We start from the raw sequence: 15,806 nt of genomic DNA on the forward strand, positions 1-15,806 counted from the left end.
CATTGCGCGAGCCACTTTTAAATATTAATCAACTTTTTTAGTCCTCCGAAAGGAGCGAGCCGGACTTGGTAGCGATGAAAACAAGACTTATTTTAGCGCGCATCAAAATCTTTAAGATTTATGCTATGAAAACCCAGTGCGCACATTTATGAACTAGTCGTGATATACGCGAATAATTTTAAAAGTTAATAGATGAATTCTGTCAATAAGTTACTTGCATATGCATATATCGCGAGTAGCCTTTAAGCCTAAACGGCTATATACCAGAGATGAGCATTGAGCATGGATTAGGATTAGGTTTTGAAAAAACAGGATTTGTGAAATTTTGTCGGATTTGGATTAGACATTTTTTTCAGAACGGATTAGGATTTGGATTGGATTCACCTATTTTCTGGGAGATTGAAATGTCGTGTGGCGAATGGCGACAAACTTTATTCAGATCAGTTATCAATGTATTTATGGTTACCAAGTTATCTTGAATCAAGTGAATCGTTGGTTGTGAAAGAAAATTTTCGAATCCCTCCATTGCATAAATTGGTATTTTTTCTGAATTTCCAGTTGGAATCGGATTAGGATTGGACATGGACTTGAATAAGAAAAAGTTATGGATTAGAGTTTGGATTTGAAGGTTCGGATTTGGATTGGATTAGGACATAGAAATTTCAAATCCGCTCATCTCTGCTATATACCGTTCGACTTAGTTTGCAAGGACCATTCGGCACCTGGACTATTCAGGCATCATGCGTTCATTTCAGTTCTATTAAGATATTTTATCATATCAAAACGCCACAATCAACATGAGTAACTAACGTTGACAATTACCTCGCGGGCCATCCCTGACCGACGGCCAAATATCCGCGTAGCCTACCCTTCTCAAATACGTCAATGTGCCGTCGCCCAGAAACCACAGTTTATTAGCCAGCCGGATCACGTACAAATGGAGTTTCCATCTCCGACCCTCCTGCATTACCTTCGTACGTCCAAGCCTAACCATAACCCTCAAATTCAAGCGCATAAGCCTATCTCACTGCTTATAGGCCTATCCTTTTCCCAGAGGCGACATGTCAATTTTCTGGAAGGTTACTTGGAATATCTAACCTAGATATGTGGGTATCTGTTGACTAAAAATGACATCACTTCCGACCAATCCTAATGGCCACATAATGCCACTTGACAAAGTTGCACCTAACATGTTATCTGTTGACTTAAAACGGTCATCACTTTCGCTTGTGACCTATGGTCAGAGAAAATAAACATAGGTAAGTTTATAATAGGGACAGGTGATGTAGTTTTACGGTTGTAGTTTCAACAGTGCCTTAAATTAGGCCCTTAAAACTATTCCGTGGACGCAAGCGTCTGCCATCTTACGAGAGCATGATCACATATTTATTAGATAAAACGAAATTAACGCATTCCGACATGGTTTCATCGCCAAGTGCAGCCTCATCAATTTGATTCAGCCCGCGCACTGCTCACAGTGAGCAGCAAGACACCGGCGGGACGACCGAGATCACAAACGCCGCCGCGACCGCCTCAAGACTTCTCGTCGGATTTCGGCGCGTGCTCGGCGGCGAAATAAGACTCTTTTTTGGTCAAATGGCCGGCTTCATCGTCTCCCTTCTGCTCGGGAGAAGCGTGCGCGATCCATTCCATTTTCAGCTGGTGCTGTTTCACGGCGTCGTTCACGCGCTCGTCGATCATCTGCTCCGTCAGAGTGCCGTCGCTGGAAGCGTAACCCGTGGCCTAAACGAGATCGGCAGTGTTGTTGAGTTGTGATACTCTCTTTATCAGCATTCACGCGGACGTGGTCACTGGTCATTGGTCAAAGTAGTCTGCGTTGCCACTCGAGTATAGAAGTAACGCCGTACATTTTTACTCCATTAAAAGTAAAAGTAACAATTCCCGAGGGATGTCAATTGAAAGGTCTGTACGGTATTTAATGGAGTGGTTTTAGAAAGAAGATTTGGTTGAGGGTTCGCGTACTTAGCGAGACGTATCTTCGCGACTGACGCTACAAATAGGTAGAATCTTCGAAAATGAACACAGTATCCATTGCATGGGCTATTTCACGCGGTTCTCATACAAATTTCACTCCTAAGAGTGATGAAAAGTCATCCTCAAACTACTATACAACACGAAATTGTAAAAGTGAGTAGTTCTGACTAGAAAATGTTCAAATATGAGTGGAAGACGTTTTCAAGTAGTTTAGTACAAGAACGCGAAACATTCTAGGGCAGTGGTTCTCACTATCTGCCGGTCCGCCAGATCCACTTGAATTTGATGTCTCAATTCCAGAATGCAACAAGCAGGACGCTTGCCATTAAGTAAAGAAATAAAACATCACCTTTCAAACGTATTTAGAAATTTGGAACGTATATATTAGTACGGTGTCGCAAATTAGAGCTCATGGTCTATTTCGTTAAACTTCGGTAAATTCCGACAGTGAAATTATACGACACTTGGCAGTATAATAGAGGCGACAGTGAATAGCAAACTCGCAATTCTTTCAAGCACGCCGAACAATCGCTATCAGCCAGCTTCGCCTTGCAGAAACTTCAAGAGAACCACATACAAATCTTTAACCACACATAAATCTAGTAACAAAAAGACGCCATTAAATGAACTTTCCAACATTACATTCAGTTACAGGTCAATTATCGTAATTAAATCTCGAGACAATTTTGGTTTTTGAAAGCACACCGGTCCGCAACGCTGGTTTTCAAGTTTTAGCGGTCCGCGAGGTAAAAAAGATTGAGAACCACTGTTCTACGGCACTCCGAAAGGTAGTAGTACTTCGTTACTGATCACTGGAGGGTATTCAACTGATACAGCGACGCAATTCCAAAATAAAACCATGACCACAATTGTCATCAACGCGGCAAGCCTACGAGCTACATCGGAACGCTTAAAACAGTTCCTTAACACCGACCTGCCACGCGACAGCCAGCTTCGAAATTTCTCTGCCCGACAGGCCCTTCGTCGTCTCCGCTATCTCCGTGCACTTCGACCCGAAGTCGAAATCGCCGAGTTTCAAACGCCTGCAACACAAACACCGCGCGATTTCAACGTACCGTCAATCCCAGCAACCTGCGGTTCGTCACACTCACTGTTTCTTCTCCATGGCCGGTTCCAAAACGTATTTGTCGAAGTACATTCGCACGAGGCGTTCTCGTTCGTCGCGTCCGGGCAAGTCGAATTCGACTATTTCGTCGACGCGGTCGTTAATGGCCCAGTCGAGCTGTTCGGGTTGATTGCTCGCCAAAACCAGCATGAACCTAACGACAAGATAGGGTTACGGGCGGAGGTAATAAAGTTAGCTGATCCGGGAGAATACTAATAACGTGATTAAAAACTGCTAATCGGGACGCATTTTAGGCGGAGATAATAAGTTAGCTGACCCGGAAGAATGCTAATCGTGTGTTTAAATACTGCTAATCGCGACGCATAAAGTTCGAAAAGGTTACGCGCGATGGTTAGTCGAGGTGTCCCGAGTTTTCAATCAAGTGGCGTTATCTGTTGCATCATAATGCGAAAACGCGTTATAGGTTGTCAGTTGTCGATTTGTTGAATGGAACAGCAGCCTGCTGATGACGATAATGCCACTGTAATAGGTAGAATAATCATCATCGGGAAATGGAAGTCGTGTCCAATTAGTACGTTAGCTCTGCAATGGTGGGTGCATAATTCATTGATTGTTTAATGAAGCCATTACCTAGGAGACAATCGGCACGGTCGTTATTGCAAATATTGCTGCGTAGGAATGGTACGCATTGTACGCAGTTTTTATAAGATAACTAGTTAGTTGTTATAGATAACTAGTTATCTATAGTTTGTTTAATCACGAGATTAACACTAACTTATGCGCTACTTTCAACCGGTTTCCTTAATCCTGGGTTGATAAGTTCTGACGAGCGCGATAATCGACTTTATTGCTAATCCAACTGCATCATCACCGCCCTGCATCTCGCTTCGACAACACCGCAATGGTGGTTAAAGCAGTCGGCGTTGCTACTCAAGTAGAGTTAGTAGTAGATAGGTATATCCAAGATGTGTCAAAACTATTTCGAGCGGAAGCAGAAAATGAAAGTATAGGACAGGACGTTGTATATTTTTGTCCTTGATGTTTTAGCGGCATATACACCGACTAATGATATACATGAGCACAATATGTGCATTTGAATATGCATACCACGGAGTGCATGATGTGGATATGCCGCTACACAAAGAAGGTACAGATATAGCCCTGTAAGGCTTTATAAGTCATGCACCACCCCTCAATTCTATTTCGGTAATGCTGAGCGCCAAGCGGGGAAGTCATGTGTACCAGTGTTACTTATCAAATCAGTACTGTAATCACTAATTAGGTCTTCGCTCTGACCCGGCCGGGGATCGAACCCACGACCAGCCGATCGAGAAGTTTGAACGCTTGTCTCAAAAGTACACAAGCAGTTTCGAAAAAACAGATACGGTCACGGGTGCGCGATACGCATACTTTTGGCAGTTAATAAGCGTCGGCCACTTTCGAAATTGCAACGTTTCGACTGACGCACAATGACAGGCAACGCTACGGATTCAATCTACGAAAAAAACGTAGTTACTGAGGTGGATATTTCATGCGGATCTTACGAAGAATTCTCACATGAAAGCCACGCAAACACATCCGTAAACGAATTTTTACTTTTCAAAACCCAAAGTGAAGCAGTAAGTAGTTTTACCTAAAAAACGGTTCAGGTTGAAGGGAAATAGTCTAAAAACATAAGCGCTTCAGTAAGCATTGCAAACAGGCGAGTACTTCAAAAATGTAGAAATACATCATTACCGGCCACCCCTGCAACACCGTTTACGGAATTGTGTTATAATCCAAGGTAGCGATACGACGGGGTGAAAAAATCGACCTACTTGCTCGATTGGTCGCCGGTTTGGTATAGGAAGGCGTTCAGCGTGGCGCGAAGGTCCTCGCTGATTTTCTCCTAAAAAGTCGAGATACGTGAAAGGCGTCCATCGTCAACGCAAGTTCACTTACCGTGGATCTCTTTCTTAAAAACGCGTCAGCCTCGTCCACAAAGAGCATTAACCTTTAACACATAGTGTATTTCAGCAGATGAAGGCAATCCGAGTTAGCGAGATATCACGAATACCCTGCACAACTATTACCGTTTCAGGTGGACAAACAAGGCGCATATTTTACTCGTCAATCAATAAGTTTGTAATAAATCGGCGCACAAAACGAAGTCACGATAGTCTAATGTTAGGCGCCAAATTATCATCGCCATGTCATTAGGGTCTCGTGGCCTCACAGAATACCGGTACTTCTACCTCCGCATCACAGTATCTGGATACTAGATACCATGCACGACTACGTGATCAGGTAACGGCTTGCAATTCTGCCATCCGACAACGCCCAAAAAGAACCTAAATGTGTCAAATATTGAAGCAGCACGTCAGTTTCCATAGTGATCGTGGTCGCTCTCTTTTTTAAATGTTCTTGATTACAAAGTTGCAACAGCCGATCCTCTGCCGCCAGAAGCAGCATCTCTATACTCTGGGAATATTTCATCAGCATCGTGTTGTTATTCGGCTACCTTCATAGCCTAATTTATGTTTGTTATACCGTAACAGTATAGTGTCCTATATGGTGTCGACACAAGCAAACCTCACGCCTCAGTGAAATTGTATCACGTCACAATTTCCATTTGGCTACAGGCAATTTGACGGTCATTTTTGACCGGCTTGCCGAGCATTAAATTTGGTAAAACTGGTATCAATCGAAAGCTGACTCTGCACTGATTACGAAACTATAAATTTTATTCCGCTCGCGGCCCTGGAACCCCCACAATCAGCCTCGAATTTTTCATTGTTATGGAGATTGGCATTGAGACGCAACAATGCTGTCTGGCGACACGAGAGATTGGCATTGGGACGCAACAATGCTGTCTGTCGTTTCGCCAGACAGCATTATTGCGTCCCGATGCCAATCTCCATAACAATGAAAAATTCGAGGCGGATTGTGGGAGATCCAGGGCCACGAGCGGAATAAAATTTATATTTTCGTAATCAGTGCAGAGTCAGCTTTCGATTGATACCAGTTTTAACAAATTTAATGCTCGGCAAGCTGGTCAAAAATGACCGTCAAATTGCCTGTAGCCGAATGGAAATTGTCACGTGATACAATTTCACTCGAGGCGTGAGATTTGCTTGTGTCGACACCATATAGGACACTATGGTAACAGTGTATGGTCAGTGGTCACATATCGTTCGCGTGTGTGCGTACTCGTCATTATTACGTCACAACTATCAAAGTATCTTATATTTCGAATTAGGTTGAACGCATTTACTGACGTCCGTACTTGATGAGTCAGGCGAAAAGCTCAGAATGGAATAAATTTAGCAATATGAACAAAAATCATGTTGTTTGTTGCGTTATCCCAGATTCATCTCGCTAAGAGGGTTACTAATTACGCTGCGATTGGGATTTGAAATATCGCATTATCCCACAAAATTCGTACAGCACTGCCCATTTTGTTGCGAATTTTCATCAATACCGAGATAAGCCTTTACCCTCGATTACTGCTTTTCGCCCAGTGGAACAACTTATGAACCGCCGTGACCCCGTCTCTGCCCATAGGCGCCACGTCGCCGCCCGTCATTATCGCGAAATCCATTCCGGAATGCATAGCCAGTTTCTGAAATGGAGAGCGAAATCAACGCAGCGTTCGTGATGGCGTGCGCCACGCGTTTACCTTAGAAAACAAAGTCTTTCCGGTACCCGGCGGTCCGTGCAGCAATATATTTCTGTACACGCCCTTGTTTTGTTTCGTGTTGCGCGTGGCGATCGCGATATCGCGTATTCTCTCTTCGAGAGTAGGCTTCAGCACGACTCCGCGCAAGGAATCTTCAGGCTTGCTGAATATCCTTCTAGCCGTCTTGATCGGGTGGCTGACTGCCTCGAACACAGTAAAACGGCTGGTTTCTCGTACCAGCGACGGCTTGCCGATCCTGGCCTCGACGTATCGCGCGGTAGCGCCTATGCCGTATTTAGCGGCGTAGATGCCGCCGGCCGCCAGGGTGATACCCAGAGCCTAATCAGACGAATTTTTTACGAATTAAGTTGGAGCTGCGAGTTAAGTCGCTCGTTACCGACCGCATTAGTGATCTTGTCCCAGTCGGTCAAGAACGCTTTGGCCCCGTCGCCCACGACTGTTCCGATGGCCCTGCGAAATACGATACAGGTAACGCGTGCACAATTTTCATGCGTTACGATTAGGTTGTTTTGTCCATTTGTACCATTCAATGAAGTAGTTAAGATTTTAGACTTCAAGTTTTACGTACTCGGACACCCCGTTAGACATTGCTGCTACAGATATAATAAATTCATAACGTATCTGACGCGCGTCGTCCCAAACTATTTCAGCCGCATATTCACGGTCTTCCCTGACCTCTAAAAAGCGCTACTTCCGTCAATACTCAAGATCAGATAATTAAAAAGATTAAGCTACTATACAAAAACCAACGCGGCCGAGGAAATAAAAACCAACGCAGCCGAGGAAATAAAAACCATCGCTTGCATACGTACTTGATGTTATCTTGCCACGTTTTCCTGCGCTCAGCTGCGTTCAGACGGATCTCCTCAAATCGCAGATCCTGGTTTTCGCGATCGGCCTTGGCTCGGGCCAAAGCCTCCGCCTCTGCTCTTGCTACCTCGTTCTCGCGCCGCAGTTTCATTTCGTGTTCGAGCGTCGCTGAAAATCAATGTGGTCGAACCTTAATTTTTCAATGCTACTGAGAGTGCAACGCGAGGAGCGGCCCTCGTCTCTATGATAAGCGCTGCCACACCTCGTCTCATGGATTCTTGCTTTTCCACGGACTGTTCTTGCTTTCGCAAATTATCTTCGTTCATGAGCGACTGTTGCTTCAATTGGTCGTCGTACCGCCGTCGGGAGAGAAGGTCCTGGTATTCGGCTTGCTGTTGCAAAAAATGGTTGTGTTGTTACGTGGGCAGAGCCGAAAAAAAGCCGAGATCGAACAGTATAGATGGGACTCGGGCTCCTAGAATATCTCTTCAACTCTGCTCGACAAGGTTTGCGGACCATTGCGTATGTTGTGTTGTGTTTACAGAACGATTCTCCAAATAGTGTTGGCGACGCTCAAAACTACGTCAAAATCCTTACATTAGCATTCGGACGAATTTCTTCGAAGTTGATAGACGTAACACCCGGACTAAATCTATCAAGAGCGTGCATTCGGGCATGAATGACGAAATTATGGAAAATCCACGTTTACCGAGCAATCACCATAGCGCCGCATTACATAACGCAACTACATCGTCGCTATATACAAGAAATTCGAAATTGGAACGGCGGCAATACGAATATCAGAAATACGAGCATGGCTTTAGGTCACGGGCGGGCAACTTCTCCAGCAGGCGGGTCTGACATGGGAAAATTAAGTACTTGACGGGTGGGATTCGTGAATCGATACATTAATCGGGTATATGTCTCGTATTTAATGTAAACTCCAAGTTTAAAGCATGGACACCAAAAAAACAGTTATCAATGAATTTATGAACGTAATGTACTTTTAAATTGCTGCTGAAGCAAACGAGACATCTGTGGTCGATCAAAGTTTTCAACAAGTTATTTGAACCCTAACTGCATGTCGGACGTAGAAAGTAGAAACCCTCACGCTGTGTAAAGACTGCACGACACGTGAACAATGAACATCAATCAGATTGAAACACAGCTTTGTCTTTTGATCACGGTCGAAAATGTTTGGTCGCAAATAAATGTAGAGACGCACGACACAGAGTAGTTTCATGGTCACCTTCCTCGAGTTGTCGAACTTGGATTTATCCGGTGACGCACATAGAACTGGAGAATAACCTACAGTCATTATAATCGGACGTGGTAATCTAGTAGTGGAGTGGGAGAGCGCGGCAGACTGTGATGCAATATGCCTTGTAATAGGCTTACCCATACGTCCTCTTGTAGAGGATTTGTCCTCTTTTTTGACTTTTTTGAAAGTGTCCTCGGAGGACGCCCTTTTGTCCTCTTTTTTGAGATTTTGTCCACTTTTTTGAAAATTTAGGTCAGATTTAGAGCAAATTGCGAGTGATATGCTGCAAATTAGCACAGAAGTGACGCTCCGGCGGGTATTTCGGAGTGAAAAACGGTGATTTTAGCTCTGAGCGAAAAGATGACCTTTTTTTTTAGTCATCCACCTGGCAATGTGGAGCACTGGTTTTTGAGAATTCTACTCCGGTTTTGCAAGTTGCAAATTTCTGAAAAAGTGTCCTCTTTTTAGATTTCCAAAATATGGTAAGCCTACTTGTAATGTAATGTTATACGCGTACAAATCATTCGACGAACGCAAGGCGGATGTGACCTGCATTGTCCTTGAGATTGTTGCAGCTAAACCAACTCCAACGATTGCCCTCGCCGGCACTATGACGGAACAATCACGACTCGGAAACGCCAAATACAAATTCCGCCCAATCGCAACAGAGCAGTCACCGCGCGCGGCAATGGCGACAGGCTCCACGATCACCAGCGTAGGCGGCTCCGGCGACTTATGCTCTTCGCGGCACTCCAAGGATGGTACGTCACAGCAGGGTACTAACCATGGCAGCAACAAGCGAGTGTCGTTCGGAACCACGATAAGGAAGGAAGCAGACCCCGAGACGGGATTGCAGAAGATTCCAACCGACCGGTTGAAATTAGTGCACGGGCCGCCGCATCTCGGGCCTGGATGTTACGACAACGACAAGTTCAGCAGCTTCACCTACAACCTACGTCAGTGGAAGTGCAGCACTAGGGGATACACGATCGGCGCGCGTACGGCGCCGCGCTTCCGTAACCACAAGGATATCGTCACGCCAAGCCCAGTTGTGTATCAGCGAAGCTGGGCGTCGCCTAAGCCGGTCGCAACTAGCCGCCGGCCGTTCCACACGTCGGCTGAAAGATTCCAGCAGCTGACACAAGACCCGATGATCACTCCCGGGCCGGGGATTTACGACCACAACGTGCGGCGTAACAGGAAAGTGGAGTGGCCGCAAAAGTTCGGCGCTCCGATACAGCCTATTCAACCGTGCTCGGTGCGTCGGACTTGTAAGATTGAGCTTTTCGGCGACAAGGAATTCAGGAGGTACCGGAATAGAGTTGCTTATTTATCAATGTACTACGATTGATGAAGAAATAAAGCAAATTCTATGATTCTGGCGAGTATATTGGAAAGGGAACTTTTCAAATCTCACCACGGGCCACCTGAATTCAAATCGAGATAAAACGGGCTACAGTCTGACAACCACGCTTTCAACACTTTACTTCAGTACAACGCTGTGCTGTCTAACTTGGACGACGGGCGTAGTTACCACAAAAGAAATAATATTTTATCGAAGAAATACAAATACAACAAAAATATCATGATCGTCACTTTCATTCTATTTCAACTATGAGCTGCGCGCGATACCTGACGACACTGTTCAGCGACTAAAGAATCGATATCGGGGTTAGCTAGACACAGTACTTGCTGGAAAACTATCTCCTCGTAAAGCTTGATCTCGTGGGTAAGCACACGTCGTTTTCTAAGCGTCTCAGTCTTGGCAGTGTTTGGGACATTGCACGTCAAGGTAATACGCCCATTCATAGCAGCTAATTCTTCCTCCATGGAATGCTATTACCATCACCAAACCCATAACAGCTAGAGAGGAATAGTGACGTTGGTCACAGGAGAATATAGTAGAATCCTCAAAAGTCCATGCAAACAGGCGTACTTACCTGAATTTGATCACACCCGAGACAGCTCTCAGAATATAATATATGATATTATGACTTCATTAAAATGTGTGATTATCAGAACTAACATGCAAGTCCTTCATTATAATGTGAATTTTCGTGATATTTTTAACAATATTATCATTGTTCATCTCTCACCTCTTTCTTCAGTTTTGCTTCTTGTTGCAAGGTTTTCTGCCGTTCCTCATTTTGCGCTCGGATTTGTTCAATTTTAAGGTGTTCGACTTGAGTTTCATATTCCTAGATGTATTGAAAATTGAATAGCCACGTCATTGGTAACACACACTCCAAAGCTTCTGAGCTAGACTAGGTACTGTAGTATCATGAGAAATATAAGAATCACACACGGAATACGCCAGGCATTAGTGTAACACTAACATAAATGACATGATTTGAAAAATAAATTTTTGCCAGAATGAATATCCTTTCTTGACACAGGCTACCCAACAATTCAAAAGTTGTTATATCAAACGTATCCTTCCTTTACACTTATCAATTGCAAGGACCACCTACCAATGGTAATTAATATTTTACTGTAATTCCTATATGATGTCAGAAGCCGACCGGATTCAGAATCATAAATTTGGGAGAAACGCATTTTGACATATCCATACGCCACGAGTATCTCCAAATATGAAAAAAATATTTGCAATGGTGATATAATTTCACTAACTTTGAGCTTTGACTGGAACTCGACTTGCTTCGTTTGTTCTTGATGCCGTGCTAACTCTAACGCATCTTTTGCATGAGCTGTAAAAAATATTGACAGAAAATTAACTTGGTAATAAGGGAAGAAATTGCATAACAAATGAATTGGCTGAGATTAATTCAAAACAAACAGTAAACATGTCTTAGGAAAAAAGAGGCATTAAATTCAAAGTATGCCTATACTTCATCTGAAATATCAGCAAAATTCCTGCAACACAAGTCCTGATTGAAATATGTCAGTCAGGGGTATGTTTAGGTGTTGTCTAATGCTCAGGTATTGTGTCTGGAGCGTTTTCACATACCCAAGACACACATGATACCTGCGGGTTACACAGACTTACGGCTGTCCAAATTTCTTTTTCAAATTATACTGCCAAGGCCTACTTGATAAAATTGTTGGGTTGCCTAAAAACACACTGCACACCAATTTTGGCTCAATTCCAGCCTACAGAACCATTTCTATTTTATAAGAGAAAACAGTTATGGATTTATAAATAGCTTCTTGGAGGTAGCCTACAGAACTTCAATATACAATTGAAAGGTATATTCATATTGAAATGAGCCCAGATATTTTCGGCTGACACTCGTCAGAGGTGATCGTCAGCAACTAGTAGAGAAATGGAAAGAACATAGTATATCAATAATCGTATCACAAAGCATGACGACCCCAGCATAAAATTCTTCTTCTTCGAATTTCATCACCCCTGACGAGTGTCAGCCGAAAACAATCGGGTTCATTTCAATATGAATATACTATTCAATTTATTAAATAATTTTTTCAAATTTTGCTGTCCACCCCATGGAATTGTTAGGTTGCCTACAAAAACAATGTAGGTATAATATACAATTTGGCGCAATTCTAACCAGCGGAAGCGAAGTTCTTGCAGTAGAAAATTTTATATTTGAAAAAATAGTATTTATGGTAGGTAGGTAGGTATATAATGGATAATCAAAGAATTTGCCATGATAAATACTTTTATTTTCAAATCCGGAGAGAGCAGTGGGTAAGATTCATGGTTGTACTCGCAATCGGTCGTGAGTCGGGAGTCATTGGACAGTAATTTGGAACCGCTTGTAACTTGTATTGGGAGTAGTAATTCCAAATTACTAGGAATGGTCCCAAGTCGGAGTTGCGATTTGGAATTTGTCCTTATCTTAGAAGAGGCCAGAAGAAAAGTTTCTGCAACTCCCCAGCCCTGGTACTCGGTGATGATTTAGGATGTTGCTTCAGAAATATGAAATTTGTGCACCTACAATTTCCCACAAGACAAATGAATCATTGCCGACATTGAAAATGAGGGTCTAACAGTTGCAATAATTATCTTAATAGTGAAATATAATATCTTGGCAAACTGGTCAACACATGCAGTATAGGCTAACACTGCACACAAGCATGAGTCATGCCATTATACCTGATGCATCAAGCTCCCGGGCAGCTTTTGCAGCTCTTTCAAGGCCAGTTGGATCAAAGTTAGACCATTTATCTCCTGGCTTTGGGGTTTTGTCATTATTTCCTTTGTCTGGGGGTGTTGGCGGAGGTGGTAAACTACTTGAGTCCACCTTTAGATCTGGAATTTCAGTAGATCCCTTGCCTCCGAAAAATCGACTGAGAATAGAATTATCCATTCCTCAATATAATTTCTATAATATTTTATTCTATGAAATTGAGACAGTGCATCAGTATAATCAACATACATTCAGATAACCGCAAAATTGAAATTACTGATTTTTTGTAAAGAATAGGCTATATTATTATTATGGAAACAATGTGTCAATATTGTCATAATTCGAAAATGAATGTTCAACTGAATGGCAGTGTGAATTATGATATATCATATATGGAGGTCTGGGCATGCATCGATCCCGGTCAGACACAGTGGTTATTTTGGCAATGAATTGAGCGTGATGTTACCACTAACTCCACTCTGTGGTCACGGGGACTGAAAGCACATGGACCACCTCTCGACTATCTGTGGTCAGATCGGGTTTGAGGCCACCACCTCGACCTCCAAATAAGCACATAGCTGGTGTCAAACTGATTGCCTAGGTGACAGTACCGAATTCATTCGTAACCTCTCTCCAAAGAACTAGCTTGGCTACTATGAGATTAAATAAGTAATTTTATAACACAATGAGATTGAGTCAGCTATTCAAGTACTAGAGGGCGCTGTGACACCAAGAACAGCATGACTAATGAGCAAAATGTTAAATAATGTATTGGGTTTTGAATATTGATATCATATTGATATGTAGGATTTACTGAATATGGTTGCCTGATACATTGCTGCTGATCTTTGTTGTATCTTGCAGGGGAATCTAAGGTTAAATATTATCGAATATTTGACCATTGACGAAGAAATAGAATACCGGTCTAGCAACAATAAATGCTGAGAACAAGAAAATTAGCGGCGGTTGAGGCCTGAACAGGGGTATTTATCGACAAAAAGTTTCTATTTAGCATCAAAACATCGGTTCTCTCTTTAATTCATATTGCTATTGATCTCGTTCGCGCAATAACATTCGTAACTCGCATACACTTGAGTAAACATGGATTGAGCCGTTACAATCACTCGAAGTATTCTACTGATACTTTTTCATGCCATATAAAGGAAATGTATATTTTTCAACAGAAAATCCAATAACCTTGACAGCTATGATTTCACTTAAATCGTCGATTTAATCAGATAAAACCGCTACAGAATTAACTACTTAAGTACCCTACCATTCTACACTTAGCAACATTGCAGCATCCTTGTGGTACGCATGAGTGCTCAAATGATTGACAAGGTTATACACATATGTGCCCTCTGCTGGCGCATGAATTCTTTGCATGACAAAAATTGAAAATGTTGTATCGCTGATTGCAACAGCAACTACTACAGTTATGGTTTTGAGATTATTAGATAATCATTAATCGTGAACATGCGGTAACCATGACCCCCATGGTTGGTCGTCAGTAGGATCATACAACATGCTTTTTGGAAAGTATTTACACAAATTGAAAAAACGGCCTTTGTTTGAAACAGCGTTTAAAACATGTTTTAAACAAACTGCTTTAAACAACCATTTGTTTTAAATACAAACCTATATATCCCTAGACTTATAGATAACTGACCTACGGATAGATACGCAACATCCGCCGTCACGCTTGCTTGCTTGGACGATTATCATTTTTGCTCTTGGGCGCCGCCATCTTGGCCTATGGTTGGCCAGAGCTGAATCGAGCTTTATAAGCGCAGGTGACTGTTTTGGAGAAAGGTTACGGTATTTAACGCCGGCGTTTTCGCTTTATGGTGGTTCCGCGTTTTGGTGCAAAATAAGTATTGATAAGATAGCCTACTCATCAATACTATACAATATTTTGGAGCGAAAAACCGAGCTGGTTTACAGTCGTTTTACAGAGCTTTCTTTTGCCGGTGTGTGACAACTTTTCACTCACAAAACTCGGGGAACAAGTAAGGCCATGTGGATATGCAGCTGTATCACAGCTGTTTCAGTTGTATCACCTAAGTATCAGCTGTATCACTCGGGTATTGGCTGTATCACAGCCAAGGCGGCAATGATTCTAGTCATGATTCTCTGATGACTCGACTCGACTCGACAGCTGTATATCCACAGGACCAACAAAACAAGTAATACCAGATAGAATTTGAGGCCATAGCATAACCCTATCTGTGAAATAGTTGGTCATAATAACGCATATAAAGTAGTGAATTTATTCGACTAATAATCTTTATGTTTTATCTCTACAGGTTGATTTGCAAAGTACCGTTAAAAAAATCTATTGCCTATTTTATATAGCTTATAGGAAATCGGATATGAATGCAGATAAGGGACCGCGGACTGTGAAAGGAAGATGCCATTTGCACTGTTGCGTTCCAAAATGCAACAATGACTCAAGAATGACGATGGATTTATCTTTTCACATGTTTCCTGTTAAAGAAGAAACAAGGAAAAATGCTCAGCAATCTGAACGCAACGTAATTGCCAGTCCCATGGATGACGACCCGAGCGCTCAAATTTACCAAAGTTGATCTTATTTGAAAGCTACAGTCGCGCTGATTCTGATAATATAGCCTACATCAAACTCTGATCTGGGCAATGTTGGCATTGTTCTGAACAATCGCAACCACGCAAGGACCATTGTCATGGTCATTGTGCTGCGTAGTTGCGATTGTTTAGGTCACTTTGGAACAATGCCGATTTTCAGATTTTGAAGACTATTTCAAGGTGGTTCCATTGCCTTGATGAAAATTAAATGTATATGATCAGAATCAGCGCGACTGTAGCTTTCGAATAAGATCAACT

At 42.6% G+C, this 15,806-nt stretch overlaps 2 protein-coding genes across 2 annotated transcripts; one reads left to right on the forward strand and one right to left on the reverse strand.

Moving 5' to 3' along the window:
• Positions 1 to 1,364: 1,364 nt before the first annotated feature.
• Positions 1,365 to 13,182, reverse strand: LOC145446487 (ATPase family AAA domain-containing protein 3-like). The gene is made up of 13 exons (XM_080324792.1): positions 12,911 to 13,182; positions 11,464 to 11,540; positions 10,929 to 11,030; positions 7,834 to 7,963; positions 7,574 to 7,739; positions 7,142 to 7,211; positions 6,741 to 7,079; positions 6,559 to 6,683; positions 5,024 to 5,075; positions 4,900 to 4,970; positions 3,108 to 3,275; positions 2,930 to 3,038; positions 1,365 to 1,743 (listed from the first exon to the last, which is right to left on the reverse strand). The coding sequence occupies exons 1-13, from the start codon at positions 13,122 to 13,124 to the stop codon at positions 1,534 to 1,536; spliced, it is 1,833 nt and encodes a 610-aa protein (XP_080180918.1). The 5' UTR covers positions 13,125 to 13,182; the 3' UTR covers positions 1,365 to 1,533.
• Positions 9,331 to 10,208, forward strand: LOC145446488 (ciliary microtubule-associated protein 3-like). The gene has a single exon (XM_080324793.1). It carries the CDS (start codon positions 9,335 to 9,337, stop codon positions 10,181 to 10,183), a length of 849 nt encoding a protein of 282 aa, XP_080180919.1. The 5' UTR covers positions 9,331 to 9,334; the 3' UTR covers positions 10,184 to 10,208.
• Positions 13,183 to 15,806: the final 2,624 nt, after the last annotated feature.

This window comes from Botryllus schlosseri, chromosome 9, assembly GCF_051294905.1.
Source record: "Botryllus schlosseri isolate E-star chromosome 9, Bs_hap1, whole genome shotgun sequence".
Classification (NCBI taxonomy): Eukaryota; Metazoa; Chordata; class Ascidiacea; order Stolidobranchia; family Styelidae; genus Botryllus; species Botryllus schlosseri.

Excerpts from the sequence above, each read along its gene's own strand:
- LOC145446488 (XM_080324793.1), top strand. The coding sequence starts at position 9,335 with ATGTTATACGCGTACAAATCATTCGACGAACGCAAGGCGGATGTGACC.
- LOC145446487 (XM_080324792.1), bottom strand. The coding sequence starts at position 13,124 with ATGGATAATTCTATTCTCAGTCGATTTTTCGGAGGCAAGGGATCTACT. Across the intron at positions 11,541-12,910 it reads CCGGGAGCTTGATGCATCAG|CTCATGCAAAAGATGCGTTA; the intron begins GTATAATGGCAT and ends TATTTTTTACAG. Across the intron at positions 3,039-3,107 it reads CCGGCCATGGAGAAGAAACA|GCGTTTGAAACTCGGCGATT; the intron begins GTGAGTGTGACG and ends TTTGTGTTGCAG.